The 23,134-nt window shown below is 40.7% G+C and overlaps 1 protein-coding gene across 7 annotated transcripts in view; it reads left to right on the forward strand.

The window, feature by feature from the left end:
• The window catches only part of fndc3a (fibronectin type III domain containing 3A), a 190,835-nt gene that overhangs the window by 67,477 nt on the left and 100,224 nt on the right, over window positions 1-23,134 (forward strand). For 4 of the 7 annotated variants that reach the window (XM_043700406.1, XM_043700400.1, XM_043700401.1 and 1 more), the window contains exon 4: window positions 11,836-11,912. The exons of 1 other annotated variant lie outside the window; for it this stretch is intronic. In XM_043700406.1, coding sequence (XP_043556341.1) covers window positions 11,836-11,912 — 77 coding nt within the window. Of the gene's footprint in view, window positions 1-884; window positions 998-11,835; window positions 11,913-23,134 lie in introns of those variants that run through there. 2 more of the 7 variants (XM_043700403.1, XM_043700405.1) reach the window with 2 other exon arrangements.

The following is a 23,134-nucleotide window of genomic DNA, read 5'->3' on the forward strand; positions in this document are numbered from 1 at the left end:
CCCTCCAGTTAGGACTCAGATGATGTGAAATGTCTTCACCCAAAGTGTAGTTAACCTATGGAATTCGTTGCCACAGAAAGCTGTTGAGACCAAAGTGTTGAATGCTTTCAGAAGAAGATAGGTATAGTTCTTTGTGTTCTCAGAGCTAAAGGGAATGGGGCAAAAGCAGGAACTGAGTATTGACAAGCCATGATCATTTTTTTTAGATTACATTACAGTGTGGAAACAGGCCCTTCGGCCCAACAAGTCCACACCAACCCGCCGAAGCGCAACCCACCCATACCCTTACATTTACCCCTTACCTAACACTACGGGCAATTTAGCATGGCCAATTCACCTGACCTGCACATCTTTGGATGGTGGGAGGAAACCTGAGCACCCGGAGGAAACCCACGCAGACACGGGGAGAACGTGCAAACTCCACACAGTCGGCTGGAATTGAACCCGGGTGTCAGGTGCTGTGAGGCAGCAGTGCTAACCACTGTGCCGCCCAATGGGAGAGCTGGCTCAAAGAACCAAATGGCCTACTCTTGCTCCTATTTCTCTGGCGCACATCTGTATTCAATGAGGAAACACTGGAACCAAACGTGAACATGTGGAGGTGTCCATATTAACCTGTTACTTTCACGTTTCTGTTTTTACGTCTTGATAATATAAACTTTGAAAAGAAAGTTAATTATCATTTAGTTTCAAACAAAGTATTATCTATACTGCAAGCATAAAATTTACTATAGCATTTAAACATTGACTTCCTTGCTCTTATTGTTTCATTTTCTGGAAACTATGCAAATCAACAATGCACCTGAACTACTTTGGCAATTGGTGTAACAGTATCATGTGACATCGCAGTTTACTTGCTGGCTCTAGTTGCACAAGCTGTTAGTCCAATAAACTGCTGCCAAGTCACCACATAGAGAGCTGCTTATATACATAATCACCAGTCGTTAGTGCCGCATTTCCTGGATTTTATTTACTGTGGAATTACAAAAAATGGATGGTAAGACCCTTTTTAAAAAAAAACACGTTCTGTACATTTATACTGTAGGATAGTTAAACAAAAGCGACAACAGCATGAACTATAGCTGGTTTTCTGTGGTTCACCAAGTTGCGCAGTAGGATCTTTCTAGGCCATTTTTTCTAGATCCAACAAATGACTGACACAACCCCGAGGGGCTTGCTTTCCTTGTTGAGCTGGTATTTGATTTAACAACATTAGCAATTCAAACAGGGGGAAAAAAAAACATGTTTGTATAACACAAGATGTAATATCAAACACTTACACATTATTTGTGGTCATTAGTCAGAAATGTCAGTGCTATAAGTAAACTGGTAAGTCCCCAACTTTCGGTAAAGCAGATGTGGGTGCATTGCTAAGTCAGTTGATGTAATTTAATCAGAGCATTTTCATTTCAAACCGATCAAGTGTGATCTAGGTTTTAGATAAAATTATTGCCTCTTTTACAGAACGAAATATGTCAGAAGGGCATTCCATATGATTTAAACAACTTGAAACTTTCCTCACTTGAATTTAAAGTTTACTCTGCTTGTCTGGAACATTTAGTCTAAACTGACACTTTCAGTGTAGTACCACCTTTTCAACAAGACATTTAAACTTAAGATTTGCCAGCCAGTTCAGGTAGACATAAATATTTCATGGCTGTTTTTGGAAAAGAACATGGATGAAGTATTGGCCAAGATTCCTCATTGAGTGGCATCAAAACAAATGAATTTGTCATTTCTCTAATCTGCTGTTTGTGAAATTTTGTTAAGGCATTGTGGCTGCTTTGTGAATAAAATAAGTAAAAATATTTTTAATTTGTTTTAAAATAATCTGACTTCAGAAGCCCCAAGGACATTGGAGGATGCTATATAGATGCAAGTTTGGTCAATCTAACATTTTCTAATTTCTAAGAACTGAGCCAAGTGTGGAGGTTGTCATCTGTTTGACAAATTTGGCCTCATGAATGTGGCAGTAAGAAAGCTGTTAAAAAGGTATACAGTATCCTTTTTTATCTAAACGTGTATGAACTGCAAAAGCAAGTAGCAAAGCTTACCCTTTACAAAGTCATAGTTAGATGCCAGCAAAAGAATTTTGTCCGGTTTTGGACACAACATTTTGGGGAGAATGTCAAAATGCTTTGATTAGGGCTCTGAGGAGATCTACTAGATTGGAACTGAGGGCAAAGACTTCAATTACAAGGCAAGACTCAAGAACATCTGATTGTCCTTTTTACACGCAAAAAAGATCATTGGAAGATCTGATAGAGATATTCAAAATCATAAGCTGTGATCAGAAATTTTGCAGTCAGTCACCAGAAGGTGATTTAAGATAATTGGCAAAAGAACCAGCGATAACATGAAAAAATCATTTTTACACAGTAAGTTGCTGTAATTTGTAATTCACTGCCTGATGGGGTGGTGGAATTGGATTAATATTTGGATATGGAATAAAAAGTATAGAAATATAAAAATAACAAGTGGAGTTGGACTAATCAGTACTCCAAAGAAGCAGCACAGGATAATGAACTTTTGTGGTATATCATTCAATGATACTGACATATCTTGGTATTTTGATACAGGATTTGTTGGTCAAGGAAGCAATAACCATGGAAATTACCTCTTTGGTTATTAGACTTCAGCTACCTATAATTTTGATACTATTTTATCACTCCATATTTTTCAGGATACTCTTGTTGGTAAATCCCAGGCCCCTATCTCCTAGAATGCATTATCATTTTCCCGAATATCTTGGTACGGTTTTAATGTGCATTGATTTTGAAAGTGGATTTTCTTTCAGACCATTTAAGCTAATTGTTCTATTATGGGCTTCGATTGCATTCATTTTATGAAAGGCAGAGGAATAGTACTAGACTGGACATTGTCTTCAGGAAGTTGCCTGCTAAATACTTTTTAAATATTGCTACAATGGACAAATAATAGCACCATGAGTAGCTAGAAAAGATATTTGCTTGTGTATTTTAAAAAGATACAACTTCTGTACTAAAATAAGAATTGCTTGGTTCCTCCCTCAGGCAAGACGACTAATTGTTGTAGCCATGTATTGGGTCATGTTGATACGTGATTTCTCAGTGTGAAACAGGGGTTATAACTGTTAGTGTGTCAAAATTAGTTTCTAAACTAAATTTTGCACACATTGCTTCATATTTATCTCTCAGCCCATTGAAAAATTTTATAAATACATTTAATGACAAAAGAGTAACTAGGGAGAGAATAGGGCCCCTTAAAGATCAGCAAGGCTGCATACGTGTGGAACTGGAGCTGATGGAGGAGATACTAAATGAGTATTTTAAACCAGTGTTTACTATGGAGATGGATGTGGAAGACAGAGAATGTGAGTAAATAAGTAGCGACATCATGGAAAATGTCAATGTTACAGAGGAGGAGATGCTTGACTCTTAAATGCATAAATGTGGATAAATCCCGGGGACTTGATCAGGTGTAACCTAGAATTTGAGAATCCAGGAAGTCATTGCTAAGCCCCTTGCGGAGATTTTGTATCATTGATAGCCTCACGTGAGGTGTCAGAAAACTGGAGATTGGCTAACATGGTGGCACTGTTAAAGAAAGGTGGTAAGGAAAAGCCAAGCAACTATAGACCAGTGAGCTTGACATCGGTGGTGGGCACGTTGTTGGAGGGAATCCTGAGGGACAGGATGTACATGTAGTTGCAAAGGCAAAAACTGATTAGGAATAGTCAACATGGCTTTGTGTGGGAAATCATATCTCAGTGACTTGATTGAGTTTTTTGAGGCAGTAGCAGAGAGCATTGATGAGGGCAGAGTGTGGACGTGATCTATATGGACTTCAGTAAGGCATTTGACTAGGTTCCCCATGGTAGATTGGTTAGTAAGGTTATGTCACTTTGGATACATGGAAATCGAGCCATTTGATACAGAACTGAGAGAAGACAGAGGGTGGTGGTGGAGGGTTGCTTTTCAGACTTGTGGCTTGTGACCATTGGTGTGCCATAAGGATCAGTGCTGAGTCCACATGGCTGTGAATATAGGTATGGTTAGTAAGTTTGTAGATGATGCCAAAATCTGAGGTGTAGTGGGTAGTAAAGAAGGTTACCTCAGAGTACAGTGGGACCTTGATCAGATGGGCCAGTGGGCTGAGGAGAGGCAGATGGAGTTTAATTTAGATAAATGTGAAGGGTGGCATTTTGGAAAGGCAAATCAGGCCAGGTATTATACATTTAATGGTAAGGTCCTGGGGTGTATTGCTGAACAGAGACACCTTGGAGTGTAGGTTCAAATTTCCTTGAAAGTGGAGTCTTGGGTAGATAGGATAGTGAAGAAGGTGTTTGGTGTGATTGCTTTTATTGGTCAGTACATCAAGTATAGGAGTTAGGAGGTCATGTTGTGGCTGGACAGGACATTGGTGAGCCCAGTTTTGGAATACTGTGTGCAATTCTGTTCTCCCTCCCTATCGGAAGGATGTTGTGAAACTTGAAAGGGTTCAGAAAAGATTTACAAGAATGTTGCCAGAGTTGGAGCATTTGAGCAATAGGAATAGTTTAAATAGGCTGGTGCGATTTTCGCTGGAGCATCAGAGGCTGAGGGGTGACCTTTTCAAGGTTTATAAAATCCGGGGGGACGTGGATAGGAGAAATAAACAAGGTATTTTCCCCAGGGTAGTGGAGTCTAAAACCCGAGGGCATAGGTTTAGGGTGAAAGATGAAAGATTTAAAAGAGACTAAGGGGCAACTTTTTCATGCAGAGGGTGGTGCGTATTTAGAATAAGCTCCAGAGGAAGTGGTGGAGACTGGTACAATTACACCATTTAAAAGGCATCTGGTTGGGTATATGAATAGGAAGGATTTGGAGGGATATGGGCCAAATGCTGGCAAATGGGACTCTATTTATTTAGAATATTTGGTCGGCATAGATGTATTGGACAAATGGTCGTTTCCATGCTGAACAGCTTTATGATTCTATAACTAAATGGCCCAAGAATTGCATAAACAAATAATTTGTTCATGAGACCTGGATTATCAGGACTCTATAACCACCAGAATCCCCTGATGATAGATAGATCAAGTAGATTTGCTGCCACCATTTCTCTCTCAGATTGTATTCCAAAGGGTCCAGTATGAGGGAGGAAGACCACTTGATTATCTGACAAGAAGTGGCTTTTGTCTTGAACAAGATTTAGGGTATTGCATTCCAGCAATCAGATGCAAGTTTCTTTCTTATGATGACCTTAGTAATGATGCTTTGTCTTTCACTGACACTGATGATTCTTTTAAGGAAGAATAAATGTTTTACTTGATCTTGTGTCTTCTCAACATCCGTAACAGTTTGTTCTCCAGGCTATGTTGTCTGAATAACTTCAGTTAAAACTCATCAGTGAGCCCAAGTATGGGAAAGCTGCTCATTAGCTTTCTCATTATTTGCATTTCCTCATATTCTTTCATCGTGATAGGAAAATGAAAAACACTTCAGTCAATTTTCAGACGTTTCATTACCTTACTAGGTAACATCTTCAGTGGATTTCATGCGAAGCAATGCTGAAACTTCCTGCTTTCTATTTATATGTTTGGGTTTCTTTGGGTTGGTGATGTCATTTCCTTTGGTGATATTTCCTGTGGTGAAGTCATTTCCTGTTCCTTTTCTCAGAGGGTGATAGATGGGGTCTAACTCAGTGTGTTTGTTGATAGAGTTCTGGTTGGAATGCCATGCTTCTAGGAATTCTCGTGCATGTCTTTGTTTGGCTTGTCCTAGGATGGATGTATTGTCCCAGTCGAAGTGGTGTCCTTCCTCATCCTAATCTTCCTCGCATATGGATGAGGAAGGACAATACATCCATCCTAGGACAAGCCAAACAAAGACATGCACGAGAATTCCTAGAAACATGGCATTCCAACCAGAACTCTATCAACAAACACATCGAGTTAGACCCCATCTACCAAACCCTGAGAAAAGGAACAGGAAGTGACTTCACAGGAAATAATATCACCAACCCAAACATATAAATAGAAAACCGGAAGTTTCGGCATTGCTTCACATGAAGTCCACTGAAGATGTTACCTAGTAAGGTAATGAAACGTCTGGAAATTAACCTTTCAGCTCAGCCAGCAAACCTACATCAAAAACCTCAACCTGAGCTACAAATCTTCTCAAAAACTTCAGTCAACTCTGAAGAGTCACAGGTTTCCATCCTATTGACAATATTGAAACAATTCTGTAATGCCAACATATTCTGCTTTTTGGGGCTCTACGATGAGCCTAGGAAACTATGAAATCTTTACTAGTTTTCATTTAACCAGTTTTTTGCCAACTGATGTTTCCTTAACCTATTGTTCTATGAGCGGTTGTACCTTCTACAAATTTGAGGTATGACTGGCTGTTTCTTATCTGTTGTCTTAACAATTTTAACTCATTTCATCATTTAAACAAGGTTGAGATATGTATTTAAGTGAGAATTCTTGATTGTGAAGTACGCGTTCTTTATTATCTGACGCCCCTGATGTTGTAGAGTTGCTTGCAGCAAATCTTTAATCATGGGAGTTATGAATGTTGGATCTGTTAGTTATAATGTTGTAGGTTATTAAGTGTTCCTTCAGCCATCATATACTACCTGATAATATAGTGACATTGGCCTCATATCAGGTTTAAAATTAGTAAGATACCATTGACATAAATATCTTCTTGGCCACCTTATTTCCCCTAGGAATTCCTTCATCTTTTCTATTGTATCCTGCTCTAATTCACTAATGTATTTGTGCATGTAGCTATTTTGACATTTTGCTGCGCTGTGTTTTCTACTTCTAAAGGTCCTCTGGAAATTACTTGTTGTACAGATTAAATGTGCTTTTTTTAAATAATGACCACTGCATGTGTCTGTGAGGTTGCTCATAATGTGAACAATGACTCCTATTACTCATTAGGGCAGATAGAACTATCTCCTCGTGTCTTTGGGGTTTTTATATCCAAAGGACTGAATGGATTCTGTTGATATCCTCTGATAAGGTTGCTCTTCTCTTAGAATTGATCTGTGTTGCTCGCTCAGCATCTAAAAGGTTTATTCCAAAGTCCTGTAAGAAATCTGATAAAGACTCAGTAATTCCAACAAATTTGACTCTTAAGAATTCTGACTTTGAAGTACCATTGTCATTATTTTTTCATAAATCTGTAGAGATTATGAATGAAATTATCTACAGATTCTCCTGGTCTTCTGTTAAATTTTGCTCTTTCATTTTGTTTTGTTCCAAGATTGAAATAATTGTCAAAAACTTGTAGAACGTCACCATGTTGAAACCATAATTATTGTTCTAATTTTTTTGGTTTGGAACTGTGAATTGCCGTTGAGAATTCGACTTTGAGCTCTGAATAGCAACTTGTTCTTAAACAGAGGAAGAGAACATAAGACAGATATCTACTGTCAGAAGCTGGCCTGGAAAGATATACAGATTAATTCCTGCTTCAAGGACTCTGTAGATGTTTCAGCACCAAGATATTGCTATGCTCAAGGACAGGCATCTGGTTGGATGTTGCATTGGTCAATTAAGGGACGCTGCTGCTGGCCAGCAAACTACACAGAATGTTGAAAAAAGAGAAAACAAAGACTCTACTGGAGTTGACTAGGTTTTGAGCAGCAGACAGCTTTGTATTTTGAAAGCTTCCGCATAGTGCTGCTTTTGTTTTGCTCTCTCTTTAGTTTCATTCCAGTTATCAACTTGTTGAAAGTTCTAATAAAATAATCCAAATCTGTAGGAACTAAGTAAAAGTCTCTGTTGGTCTGAAGAAGCTGTTTGTATTGATTAGGGACTTCGGAATTCAAGCAAAATATGCAGTGCTATATTCCTATAATACAAACTTTCATATAAATATTTCATAAAGGCCTGGTCCTCATTGTTCAATTGTTCATTAGTTGGCAAATTGCAATTTTTAAAAAAAAGTTTATTCCTTAACTGTGCCTGTTCCTATGTAGATTTGCAAGCAGGGGTTTGGGCTTATATTGTAGATATTCATTAGATTATGTTATGTTTATCGTTCACCACAACCACAAATAGACCAGGAGGTAGATGGAGCGTAAACTTGAACAGGGGATACTATATTGTGCATCTTCTCAATTCCACAGTTGGTCCTAGATTGGCCATCTAGCTCTCACCTCTAGGTCACTTGACCCGCAGTCTTAAAGGGGCAACTACATACATAACAGACCTCCCCTTTATATCCGTACTCCCGTTATCAATATGTATGCATTCAACTATTGTAGTTACTATACAAGCATTGTAGCTAACATTTTTTCATTGTCCGGAATGTTTACAAAAAAATTGGAAAAGGAAAATTACCCTTCTGTAGTTTACATTGACATAATCAGTTTCTTGGGCACGATGACTCCTGGAAGACTGTCTTGTCATTCTCAGGAACCTTTTCTAGTGTAGCCTTCTGGCTTTCAGAAGATCCTGTTGTTCCACAGGTATGTTCCTGTCTGAATGGTTGTTGTTGCCCTGTGACACCGGTGTTGTTTCCTCCCTGGGAATGGCTAACCCTGGCTCAGAGATAGATAAGTCAGTAGACACCACTGGTCCCATTTTGAACTACTGCCACTACTGTTGGGATCCATTTTCCCCAGATGTATAATTTGGGGCCAACACGGTGTCTCCTCCTTGGAATACCCTCCTGCCATGAAGTTCCCACCCTTCTGATAATCTGTCCTCCTTGATTTCACTGTACCACCCTTATGGTCTCTTCTGGCTGCAGTAAATCAGACATGGATCTTAGCTGATGGTTGAGCATTAAGGACGCCAGCGAGCACTGGGTAGTCGCATGTGGAGTGTTCATGTACAGGAAGTTCTGGTAGAACGCGTATTTCATCAACGCGAATTGATTATAATATGATTAACGGATTGAGGATGCCTTTTGGATAATATGAACTTTTTACTGAATGGGTATAGCAATTTACTGTAGCGATCTTCTACAGCGCGATTTCCTATAGCAGTTTTCTGTAGCACGATTTTTTATAATGTAAGGTCACAGAGGAATGCAGCTATTGAGTTATAATAGAATGCACTGTACATGCTGAGCAATATGTTGAGTCGCCGCCCAGTTGTCGGGCCCCTCCTCCCGGCCTCGAGATCGTTAAGGCATGCTTCAAGGTTTATACGAATCTCTCCACCTGGCCATTTGTCACAAGTTTATACGGAGCCTGTCTCTCATGTCTGACTCCATGATTTTCCAGGTACTCCTCAAATTCTTGAGTCAGAAACTATGGACCATTGTGACTCATGACTTGTGCAGGATTTCCAAAAATGGCAAATAATTCATCTGTTCAGTCTGATACTAGACTTTGTGACTGTCAACTCAGATCACTTAGAATGGGCGTCCCAGTAATATCTATCCCTCTCCTGGCCCCATGAAATTGATGTGAATCTGCTGCCATGATGATTGAAGCTGCTCCCATCAATGAAGGGGTGATAATAGCGGTGCTTTCCTTACTAATGCATGATCCTGCTTTCACCTCAGTCGCATTCAGCCATCAATGATGTTCATAGACACCACTGCACTCGTATCCACTTCCATCAGAGGATTTAACCCGATGAAGGAGCAGTACTCCAAAAGCTTGTGATTGCAAATAAACTGTCGTGCTATAATGCAGTGTTGTGTAACATCTCTCATTGTCCACCCCAGTCCAACACCAGCACCTCTGCATGAGATGTGAGGAAACAGCACTGAATAGGATAAACTGTATCTTGATAATAAATAGCCTATTGAGCCTCATCACGCGTTGCATGTAAATAATGACTAATTCAGAAAGGTAAGAAAGAGAGAGAAAACACCGCACTAATAGGAATGTATCTGGTTGGAATTGATGCTTTCAGATGAGGAAGAGAAGGGAAAAAAATTACCATAGTCCATTTTGGTCAGCAAGCACAAAAGCAAAAGAATGAATTAATCTTTATGGAGTGTGGAGGTAGGAGACCAACCAGAGAAGCAATGCAGCAGTAGATTCAGATGTTCAGCATCATTTGCAACTTATCAAATACTGAAGTAGTCTGTATCCCTATACATCAAGACATGGAAAACATCAAGCTTGGGCTGATATGTGGCTCAAATGTTATTTGCCACTTAAATATCAAGCAGTGACCATTTCATACCATCTCTCCTTGACATACAATGGCATTGCTATTGTCATTTCCCCATTGCCAACATCCAAACTAAACTGGACTAGCAATATAAATACCTGGCTACGAGAGAAGGTCGGCGCCTAGGAATTTTGCAGACAGTAACTTGGCTCCTTTCTCCATTAAACCAGTCCATCAAATAAAAGGAACAAGTTAGATTTGTGATGAAATGCTGACTAGTTTCCAAGATAGTTTTAGCTCCAACAGCACCAGAAGAGCTTCACAGTATCCAGGACAAAGCAGCTCACTTGATTGGCATCCTATTCATCATCATCATTATTCACCCTCTTCAACATTCACCCCTTCCGCCACCAACGCAAAATGGCACAACTTCTACTACTTAAAATAACCAGGCAGCAGATAAATGATAATGCCACCACCTGCATCTTTTCCTTAAGTTGTAGACCACCCTTCACTGTGGCTCGGTCTAAATCCTAGAATTTCCCTGCAAACGGCACTGTTGGCATACTTGTAACTCAAGGACTGCAGCAGTTTGAAAAAACAGCTCACCACTTTCTCCAGGACAATTAAGGCTGAGTAATAAATGTTTACCTAGCCACTGACACGTACATCCCATAAACAAATAAGAAGAAAGGTAGCTAAAAATCGGTTGAGGGTGGCTGAGACAAGGACGAATATGGACAATGTTATGGAAGTCATGTATATAAGTTTATACACTTAAATATTCAGTAAAAATTCCAACAAATAATTCCAAATAAACTAGTGTTAAAATTGTGGAACTTGTTGCCACAATACAGTGATTGAGACAAATAAATTACATATGTAAGGGTTAGAATGATAAGTGTATGAGGGTGAAAGGGATAGGATGAAGTGCAGGGGAAGGAAATTTGTGTAGTTTGTAAATCCCTTCACTGAAGGATTGGGCAATGTCAGGTACATATGAATCGTAACGTTAATCTTTGGAAGGTGCCACTATGTTGAAGAAGAGGTTAGTGAGGTTACGTCCTTGGGCAACTTCAGATGTAACAATATGGGAACAGAGACAAAATGAGAAGCCACTGCTGGAGGTGTTCTAGGTATGTAGGTGATAGGTTAAGAGTGAGATTGACTTAGGAACATGTGACTGAATTGGACAACTCAGAATAGACAATTGATGAAGGTGGTGTTGGCAAATGTTAAATGTGCAATGAGGGTAAAGGGTGATTTGTTTCACAGTCTGTGGCCTAAATTCAGAACCCCAATGACAGGGCAAAAATTGGGTTAAAAGCCTGCACTTGTTGACAATGAGAATGTCTTGGAGATTTTACAGTAGACAAGCCTTCAAATAGGCCACCTGCAGGCTTGTGTTGCAATTAAAGATTCAGGCTTGTGATGATATTGACACATGGTGGCCACACATCACACTCATAACCCCCAAAGCCTGTTCAGGGGTCTGTAAATGTAGCTCATTGCATTGAATGTTGTCACTTATACTTTAAGGCTATCTCAGTGCTCTGGCAGGCCAGAAATCTGGAGAGATTCAAACTTTGAGTTGAGAAAAATGAACGTGAATTCTGTAAGTTCATGTTACCATTTGCTCACTCTGCTGTTGACACATAACTACAGATCTATACAGCAGTAAAGTAATTGCCAAGATATTCTTGCAGGACATTCTGTAACAATCGTAAAGTGCATTTTGAAAAAGATGTTTGGCAGTGTTCTAAACTTAATACTTTCCTTCACAGGTCCTGCTCAGGTTCCAATGGTGTCTCCTAATGGTTCAGTGCCTCCCATTTATGTGCCTCCAGGATATGTGTCACAGGTGAACAAACATTTTGAATTTCTCTGAAAAGAATGATTGTTTAAGAAAAAAAGTGCGGCAAGATATTCTGACTAACTTAGTTCTAAGTGTACAATAGCTAAACAGGATAGTTAGCTGGTGAAACTTTATTCTGCTGTAGAATGTGAGAAGTATTTGTACCATCGCATTGGTGCAAAAGATAATGCTGAAACATTTGCAGCAACCTTCAGCCATAACTACTGAGTAGATGATCCATCTCGGCTGCCTTCTCCAGTCATCACCACCATCACAGATGTCAGTCTTCAGCCAACTTGATTCACTCCAATTGATGCTGAAAATGTGTTGCTGGAAAAGCGCAGCAGGTCAGGCAGCATCCAAGGAGCAGGAGAATCGACGTTTCAGGCATGAACCCTTCTTCAGTCCTGCTCCTTGGATGCTGCCTGACCTGCTGCGCTTTTCAGCTCTGATCTCCAGCATCTGCAGTCCTCACTTTCTTCTCACTCTAATTGATATCAAGAAATGGTTGGAGACATTGGGTAATGCAAAGGCTATGGACCCTCACAACATTTCGGCAAAAGTACTGAAGAATTCTTCTCCAGAATTTGCTGCTCTCCTAGTTATGGCACTGGCATCTACCCAACAATGTGGAAAGTTGCCCACATATGTCCTCTGCACAGAAGGAGGACAAATGCAGCACTGCCAATTATCGCCCCATCAGTCAACTCTCAATTATCACTAAACTGGTGGAAGGTGTCATCAACAGTCCTATCAAGCAGCGCCTGTTCAGCAATAATCTACTGACTGACATCCAGTTTGGGTTCCACCAGGGCCAATCAGCTCCTGACCTGATTACAGCCTAGGTTCAACAAGGACAAAACAGCTGAATTCCAGAGGTGAGGTGAAAGTGACAGCCTTTCACACCAAGGTTCAACCATATTTGGCATCAGAGAGCTGTAACAAAACTGGATTCAATGGGAATTGGGGCAAACTCTCCGCTGGTTGGAGTCCTGCCTTGCACATAGGAAGATGGTTGTAGTTGTTGGTCATCAGTCATCTCAGCTCTAGAATATCTCTTCAGGAGTTCCAGCGAATAGTGTTTTAGGCCCAACTATCTTCAGCTGCTTCATCAATGCTGCCCCTTCAGCATAAGGTCAGAAGTGGGGTGCTCACCAGCGATTGAATAACGTTCAGAATCATTCGTTACTGATCAGCTGCTGAAGCCGTTCATTTTCAAATGCAACAAGATCTGGACAATATCCAGGTTTGGCTGACAAATGGGAAATAGTATTCATACCACGCAAATGCCAGGCAATGACCATTTTAAATAAGAAATGATCTTACCACTGACCAGAAACTCAACTGGATTGGCCACATAAACACAGTGGCTACAAGAGCAGGTCAGGAATACTGGGCCAAGCACAAACAACCTTCTGTCTAACTCATCCATGCCAACCAGATATTCTAAATAAATCATGTCCCGTATGCCAGCATTTGGCCCATATCCCTCTAAACCCTTCCTTTTCATATACCTGTCCAGATGCTTTTTAAATGTTGTAATCATACCAGCCTCCATCACTTTCTCTGGCAGCTCACTCCATACATGCCCCACCATCTGCGTGAAAAAGTTGCCCCTTAGGTACTTTTTTAATCTTTCCACTCTCACCTTAAACCTATGCCATCTCTCTAGTTCTAGACTCCACCCAACCCAGGGGAAAGACCTTGTCTTTTTACCTTATCTATGCCTCTAATGATTTTATAAACCTCTTTAAGGTCACCCCTCAGCCTCTGATGCTCCAGCCTGTTCAGCCTCTCCTTACAGCTCAAATCCTCCAATCGTGCAACATCCCTGTAGTTCTTATCTGAACCCTATTAAGTTTCACAACATCCTTCCTATAGCAGGGAGACCAGAATTGCATGCAGTATTACAAAAATGGCCTAATCAATGTCCTGAAAAATGTGTTGCTGGAAAAGTGCAGCAGGTCAGGCAGCATCCAAGGAGCAGGAGAATCGACATTTCAAGCATAAGCCCTTCTTCATTCCTGAAGAAGGGCTTATGCCTAAAACGTCGATTCTCCTGCTCCTTGGATGCTGCCTGACCTGCTGCGCTTTTCCAGCAACACATTTTTCAGCTCTGATCTCCAGTATCTGCAGTCCTCACTTTCTCCTAATCAATGTCCTGTCCAGCTGCAACATGACCTCCTAGCTCCTGTGCTCAATGTACTGATGAATAAAGACAAGCATACCAAATGCCGCCTTCGCAATCCTGTCTACCTGCTGCTCCACTTTCAAGGAACTATGAACCTGCACTCTCAGGTCTCTTTGTTCAGCAACACTTCCTAGACCTTACCATTAAGTGTGTACATCCTGCCATGATTTCCTTTACAAAATGCAGCACCTCACATTTATCTAAACGCCATCTGCCACTCCTCAGCCCATTGGCCCATCTGATGAAGATCCTATTTACTCTGGTAACCTTCATTCTCCACTACACCTAAAATTTTGATGTCATCTACATTATTAACCATAACTCCTGTGTTCACATCCAAATCATTTAATATAGATGACAGAAAGCAGCGGACTCAGCACCAGTCCTTGTGGCACACCGCTGGTTACAGGCTTCCAGTCTGAAAACCAACCCTCCACCACCACCCTTTGTCTTCGACCTTCAAGCTGGTACTATAGTTTTCCCTATATTCCATGTGATCTAACTTTGCTAACCAGTCTATCGTAAGGAACTTTTTCGAATGCCTTACTGAAGTACGTATAGGTCACATTCACCACTCTGGTCTCATCGGTATTCTTTGTTACTTCAAAAAAAACACAAATCAAACTAATAAGACATGATTTCCCATGCACAAAGCTATGTTGATTATCCCTATTCAATGGGGAGAAAGTGAGGTCTGCAGATGCTGGAGATCAGAGCTGAAAATGTGTTGCTGGAAAAGCGCAGCAGGTCAGGCAGCATCCAGGGAACAGGAGAATCGACGTTTCGGGCATAATTTTTCTGTGCAGAGGAGATGACCTGGGGGGTCCCTATTCAGTCCTTGCCTTTCAAAATACATGTGGTCTGACTTTACTAGTTGTAACATGATTACCAACCTTTGTACTCAATCCTGACTGATGAAGACAGGTGTGTCATATGCCTTCTTTACCGCTTTATGTTGCCCTTTTTAGGCAGCTATGCAATTGAACTCCTCAGTATATCAGTGTTCCCTCAGGTCCAGCTATTTGCAGTATTGAAGTGATTGGAACAAGGTAGTAAACTACGAAAGTTTGTCTTAAGTTAAAAATCACACAACACCAGGTTATAGTCCAACAGGTTTAATTGGAAGCACACTAGCTTTCGGATTGCTGCTCTTTCATCAGGCGCTCCGAAAGCTAGTGTGCTTCCAATTAAACCTATTGGACTATAACCTGGTGTTGTGTGATTTTTAACTTTGTACACCCCAGTCTAACATAGGCATCTCCAAATCGAAGTTTGTCTTGATTGAGTTGTTAATCTGGGCCAATCAGGAAGGCCTTGGCTGATCAATACCACTGTTAAACGGTAGTTTGGGGGAGAAATAAAACAAGGGAAAAAAAACAGGGGATTAGAATCTCCTCAGTTGAGGGCTGACTCTGAACTGGCTGGCCACAGCCACTGTAAATATGCTCATGTAAATAAAGTGTCTTAGTGATGGAATATCTGCCTCTATGCAGTTAGTTCAGATGTGTCTCTTCTTCAGAGCAAAGAACCAGTGCTGAAGAAGAATCATATCGATGAAAAAAACTAGGAAATTAGAATCTCCTCAGTTGAGGACTGTCTCCGAGCTGGCTGGACAAAGAAGCTTTATATTATTGGACTGTGCTGTCAACTTTGTTCTTTCCTGACTGTATAAGCCTCTATTTCTACTGTTGCTGCTGCTGCTGCCAGGGCCTACCCAGCCCTGCTGCTGCAGCCTGGATCCCTTGTCCTGCTGCTGCTGCTGCCTAGGCCTACCCAGTTCTGCTGTTGCTGCCGCCTGGACCCTTAAACAGCTGGAACTGCTGCTGCCACTTAGGCCCTTAAGAACTGGGTCTGCACCTGTTGCCTGGCCTAGTTGAGAACTGGGACTTAGGCTCAGTTACTTCAGCCCTCGCTGCAACTTCATCCCCCTTTAGGTTCCTGATCAAGTGCCCAGGGTTTAAGACCTACACCCATCCTGACGTGTCTATTAAGCCCTGCAGCAAGGCCACGACTAGTGTGGTCAGCCTGCTAGCCATCGTTGCTGTGGCCAAAATGTATGGGAAGGCTGTATTCATCCTGTGGTCCTGGCAGACAGTGCACTTGGTCAAGCAGAAGGGGCTTGCTGTGGGCAGAACATATTTGTCTGTCCACCCCCTGAAGGTCATGAGCTGGAGGGTAATATTTTCACCATCCCATCCTTTATTGCCAATGAGCCCCTTCTCCCCCATCTGCAATCTTTGGGGGAAATTCAGTCAGTTGTAACACCGTTCCAACTTGGAATAAAGGACCCTGCCCTGAGACACGTCTACTCCTTCCAGTGCCAGGTCTTTATTTGCTTGGGCAGGGAGGAGTTGACCGTGGGCAACTTTACTATTCTCTGTGTCGTCTGGATGGTGCATGGCATGCGGTGCCACCTCTGCCATGTGGTGGACCATATAAGGAAGAACTGCCCTACCCCAAAGGTCATCCAGATCACATTGGTGGCTGCAGATAGCACTCCTGCACTTGCTCCCCCTCTCCCCGAGACTATCCCTGGAGCCCCGCAAATGGATCCTAAGCTGGAGGTTGCCGTCACTGCGGCCTGTGGCGGGAAGAGGGTGGATGTCTTGCCAGAAAGAAGGCATGAAGGAAATCTAAACACCCTGTGGATGCGTTCCACCTGTTGTAGTTATCCCATCTCCTCCCCTCAGTCGGAACCTTGGCCCTCCACATCCGAGCACATAAACCTACCCTCTACAAGGCACAAGTCAGGAGTGTATGGAATATTCCACACTTGCCAGCTGCAACAACACTCAAGAAGGTTGACACCATCCAGGGCAAAGCAGCCCCAATTGACCTATATCCACAAGCATCCACCAACATTGCTCAGTTGCATCAGTATCTATACAATTCACTGCAAAAATTCACTAAAACTCCTTAGGCACCACCTTCCAAACCCAAGACCACATATCTAGAAGGACAATGGCAGCAGATAAATGGGAACACCACCACCTGCAAGTCCCCTCCAAATCACTCACCATCCCGACTTGGAAAGATGTTGTCATTTCTTCACTGTTTCTGGGTCAAAATCTTGGAATTCCCTCCCTGAGCGCAGGGTGGATCTACGTATGGATTACATGTGTACTGCTACCATCCAAAAAGGCATCTTCTCAAAACCAACTTGGGACGAACAATAAATGCTGGCCAGTCAGCGGTGCCCGTATCCCATGAGTGAATAATAATTTCAAAAATGCATTGTGTAAGCAGAGCAAATTAAAAGTGACTTATAAATGTAAAATGTTCATTATATTTTTAAATCTGTAAAGTGTTTATTCTCAAAACAAACTTAATAAAGGAATAATGCCATCTAATTTTGCCCTTTCGTCCACCTTGCCCCCTACATCCGAGTATTGTGATTTTCCAGGATAATGCGTTTTCATTATTTTCTTTTGCAAGACTATTCGTGTATTCCGTAGATCCCGTAAGATTTTACACCCATTAGAAAAATGTTTGACCTGCACTAACATATTTTCACGGCACAATGTGTACATTTCAATGATATTTCTCACGTCACCATCACGGGCATAATTTTTTTCCCTGTCAAAAGATAGCCAATACTTTTAAGCCAATTGTTTGCCCATAAGTCATCTGCAATGAATTGGCAAAGGTACTGAATGACTGACCAAGTATCTGAAGACCAAGACTGAAGAAGGGTCACTGGACCCAAAATGTTGACTCTGTTTTGTCTCCACAGACGCTGCCAGGTCTATGCAGTATACCAGACCTGCTGAATACAAAACACACTAAGGAGGTCTGGCAGTACTGTGTTAAGGAGCTGCTAAATCCCTTTATAGATGATTTAAGCCCAATGCACTTTTGAAGTATGGTTTGTACTCTAAATGTTTATTGAGCTTAAATAGTGTATAAAGGATTTGGCAGCCCTTTAACACAAAGTTACAAGTACTTGATGCAGAGTTCAGTTGTTAATAGAATTAACTTTAATAAATTAATGCAAATTAAGTTTGCCTTAAAGTAGAATAGAATAGCCTTTCTTGTCACATATACGCAATGAGTATAGTGAAATGTCACCAATTACATTGCGACTTAGATACAAAAGTACCTAGGCACAGCGTCTTTAGTTACAAGATTTAGACAATACAGAAATAAAAGTTCAATAGATTCAATAGTATAAAGTTATGTCAAATATACACTGTTATGAACATAGCTCCTCCATTCAGTTTCTTTTTAAATCGATTCATGGACCGCTGAAGTGAGCAATTTATTAGCATGTGATATAACTAATAATGACTTTGAGATGTATTTATACTTTGCAATGTTACAAGATTAATTGATTATTGTTTGAAGGTTTTAATTTAACACAAAAATGTAATAAAACTTTCTTTTTGTAGATAAAAGTAACATGGTATAAGATTGCATTTTTAAATAAGGTTGTCAAGTCTGTTTGAAGGTATTCGTAGAGGGTTGATCTCATGACTTTAAACAGGTGACACTGACATGCCCGTGGTTTGAAAGTGTTATTGTGTTTACTCACGTAAGGTGAAATTATCTGTAATTAGGCATTTTTGCTTGTGGTTTCCCATTAGCAATTGTGAACTGTAAATCCAAAGTACTTTTCTTCATAGTCAATGATAGCATTTCCCTGAGATTAATCTGAAACTCTTCGAGGCTTACAGACATTCCATTTTTCCAGTCTGACAGATGTGCATCAGATACCTTGGAGATCTGAATATAACGTCTATGCAGGAATTTACTGGGAAGTTTAAAATTCTGATGGGCAATTATCTTGTAGCAGGAACCCTCCAGAAAGTTTCTGATTGTTTCTGATTATGTCAGGGACTCTGGACGGTGCTGACTTAGTTACCTTAATCTACCATTTCCTTGCTAAGTATTAAAACCTGCTCCAACTCTTAGGTAAGCATCCTACTAACTTTCCACCCTATCCCACTGACACTGTACTACCACCCTATCTTTACGGCATAACTCTGAATATGGGTTTAAAAACATATGCTTTTTATTTGACAACAAAGCATAAAAACATAAAGCAGGAGTAAGCCCTTTGGTTACTCTAGCCTGCTCTGCCTTTCAACAAGCTCTTTTACTGATGCGACTGACAGTGACATAGTAACTTGGGTAAAATGCTGTGGATGCTAGAAATCTGAAACAAACACAATGCTCAAAAACTCCGGTCTGGTGGCATCCAACATTTCAAGTCCAATATGACTGTTGTACTGAACTATAAGTCAGGTTTCCAGCTGAACCTTTAACTGACATCCATCTGAGATTAAGATGCAAATATGTAGGTTGTATCAATTTGCCATTGGATCTTTATGCTCTTTTCTTGGTGACATTTTTATGTTGAGATGGGGCAGAGCAATCAGATGAGGGATGTTCATAATAGAAATTGAGCAATGCTATTCCTTTTTGGCATTACTTTTAGATTTTAAAAAATCTTCTGTTCAAAGTTTTCTCTCTTCCATGAATATAACGGTATCTTTTATGGTGCAAGATGAAGCTCTGAGGCAGTCAAGATTTTATTGAATTACTTTTTGTTGATTTTCTGTCCTCCAGTCAGGGTATGCACCTGTACAGAAATTCATAACATACGTTAAGTATGATAAATGTTCCACTTGAATGGCTGTGATCAAACCTACATTTACTTTGATCTCAAAGCTTTGTGTTCAGTGTCTGTTAGTGCAAATAAAGAAAATATTACTGTCTTGAAGAGCAATGTACAAGAATTTGCAAATGTGGACAGATTTGAGGGTTTTTTCAAAGTCCAATGCATTGTATTAGATTCAGTAATGAATTAATGTAGATAAGTGATAAAAATCAAGCTAGAAAGCAATCAAACTTGAGAGTGAGATTTGAAGGACTGGATTTGATAAATAATTTCTTCAGGAATGATGTCATGAAAGAAAGATAAATGTGAAATGTTAAGGAAGTAAGTTTATTGATTTAATTAAAGTGAACTATATATGGGAGGTAGGAAAGTGCAAATAGATTACTAGGGACTGTCCAGCAGTCAGAAGCTAATTTGGTCCCTAGTGCAAAGGATGGTTAAAAAATCAGTTTTGCCAGAACAGAGATGCTAAATGCAATTGAGAGAAGTCAAGCAATTGCACCCTGAAGTAAGTAGACAGATACATGAATCATCATGATATTTGTAGGATGGTTGTTTTCGTAACTTTCTTGGAACCAGAGGAACATTTTTAGACAAGTTTTTGAACAGAAACACACGTTGAAAGTTAATGCAGTAAATGATTTAAAAGGAAAGGAGAAATAATGTAAAGTCCCTACAATACAACCTTTTATGAAAATACTCAAAGATAGAGGTGGCAGAGTATTGCACCGGATAGACTTAGTACAGTGTTTGGGAAAAGAGGAGTATACATCAAACAGCTGTAAGATTTACTAGATTGGCAGGTAGCACAATGAGGGTACAACAATGTTGCTTTCATATGTAATTGGGAATCCTTCCAGAATAAACATGATCCAGCAGAGACAAGCCGCACAAACCATGTCGGAACAAAAACATTAACATTGAGACGGTAATAGAAATTTATCTAAACTATAAACTAAGATTTTGGAGGAAACAGATTCACTACCCTCTGAGAGAAGAGCTTCCTTCTCATCTCAATCCTAATTGGGTGGTCCCTTCCTGTGAGATTATTCCATCTTGTCTTAGACCTTTCCACGGACAAAACAGCCTTTCCATATTTACTCTGTAAAGTTCCCTCAGAGTATTATGCTGCAAAAAGATCACCACTTAATTTTCTAAACTCCAGTGGATACAGAACCAGCCGAATGAACTTCTCATAAGAAAATCCCTGTATATTAGGGATCAATATAATCATCTCCTGGATGCCTCCAATGCATATATCTTTCTCGGCAACATCACTGCCTGCAAGCCATTCACCATCCTGACTTGGAAATATACCAAAATTCCTTCAAGGTTGTTGGTTCAAAATCCTGGAACTCTATCCCTAATGGTATTGTTGGTGTACCTACATCAAATGAACTGCAATGGCTAAAGAAGGCAGCATGCCATCACTTTCTGAAGCACAACCAATGATCGCAATAGATGGTTGCCATTAAAGCACAGCAGGTCAGGCCGCATCCGAGGAGCAGGAAAATCAGCGTGTCAGGCGAAAGCCCTTCATCAGGAATTTGCCTGAAACATCAATTTTCCTGCTCCTTGGATGCTGCCTGACCTGTGCTTTTCCAGCGCCACTCTAATCTTGACTCTAATCTCCACCATCTGCAGTCCTCACTTTCATTGCCATTAAAGTCTACATCCCCCAAATAATTTTTTTAAAAATCCTCCAGAGTGTGGATATTGATTGTTATTCTAGAATGAATGGACACCGGGAATGTCCCAGTGCATGCTCTGTTTCATAGAATGACAAAGCAAACATCTGTAACTATAAAAATCTTAATGTTATTTTAATTCTACATAAAACAATGCTACTAATTATTATGGCTAAAGCTTAGAGGTCATCTGAAGAAAAATAATCCTGTCAACATTAGTTAACATGGATTCAAGGGAATGTCCAGCCTAATTAATCTTATTTTGGAAGTTACAACCCAAGTAGACTGTGCTGTAAAACCCATTTTGGGTTCTGGCCCAGATATCAATGAAACACAGCAACTTAGTTGCAGTTCCATTTATTGTGGTGCACTTTTATTACACTACTGAGCAATAGCACACAGTCACAATTACGCCAGTCCTTAGAAGTTCCATGAACTCTAGTCTGTCTCAGATAGTCAATACTTCACAGATCTCCAGGTGTGTTTTCTAAGCAATGTCCAAATTGCTGCCACTACTCAAGAGCAGCAAGTTGTTTACAGACTGCTTTTTTAGTTCTCCTTCTCTTGCTGTGATTATGCCATTTCTATTAACTGTTACCTATAGGACCAGGCATGTGCCAATTGATCAAATATTCCAGTTGATCAAGAGGGCCACATAATCCGTGTAAAAACACACATTAAGTAATAGAAATGTAATGCAGGGGTATTCACATCACTGTTATACTTCATTGACAGCATAAATTATTTAAATAATAATGTAACTTTGCTTTAAATAAAAGTTACCAACAGAGCTTTCTCACTTGCACTCTGAATTAATTATTCAGACATCATGGAGGTCATGATAATACAGTGAACTTCCAGTGTTACGGGTATGTAATTTTTGCTGGTTATTGAGAGCGCCGGTTCGTAAGGTGCTGGCTGAAACAAGTTTGCTGTATCTGGATTTAGTCTACTTAAGACCATAAGAAATAGGACTGGAAGTAAAGCCATTCGGTCCATTGAGTTCAGTCCACCACTCAATCATGGCTGATGTGCATTTTAACGCCACTTACCCGCACTCTCCCTGTAGCCCTTAATTCCTTGCGCGATTAAGAATTTATCAATCTCTGCCTTGAAGGCATTCAATGTCCCAGCCTCCACTGCGCTCCATGGCAGTGAATTACACAGGCCCACCACTGTCTGTCTGAAGAAATGTCTCCTCATTTCTGTTCTAAATTGACTCCCTCTAATTCTAAGGCTGTGCCTCGAGTCCGACGGAAACAATTTCCTCGCATCCACCCTTTCTAAGCCATGCATTATCTTCTGTTTCTATTAGATCTCCCCTCAACCTTCTGAAATCTAACGAATACAATCCCAGGATGCTCAGCCATTCATCGTATGATAGGCCTACCATTTCCGGGATTGTCCATGTGAATCTCTGCTGGACACGCTGCAGTGCCAGTATGTCCTTCCTGAGGTGTGGGGTCCAAAACTGGGGCCTAATCAGAGCTTTATAAAGTCTTAGTAGCTGAAAAATGTGTTGCTGGAAAAGCACAGCAGGTCATGCAGCATCCAAGGAGCAGGAGAATCGACGTTTCGGGCATGAGGAAGGTGTGCTAAGCAGGCTAAGATAAAAGATAGGGAGGAGGGACTTGGGGGAGGGGCATTGGGAATGCAATAGGTGGAAGGAGGTTAAGGTGAGGGTGATAGGCCGGAGAGGGAGTGGGGGCGGAGAGGTCAGGAAGAAGAT

Source organism: Chiloscyllium plagiosum, chromosome 12 (genome assembly GCF_004010195.1).
Source record: "Chiloscyllium plagiosum isolate BGI_BamShark_2017 chromosome 12, ASM401019v2, whole genome shotgun sequence".
Classification (NCBI taxonomy): Eukaryota; Metazoa; Chordata; class Chondrichthyes; order Orectolobiformes; family Hemiscylliidae; genus Chiloscyllium; species Chiloscyllium plagiosum.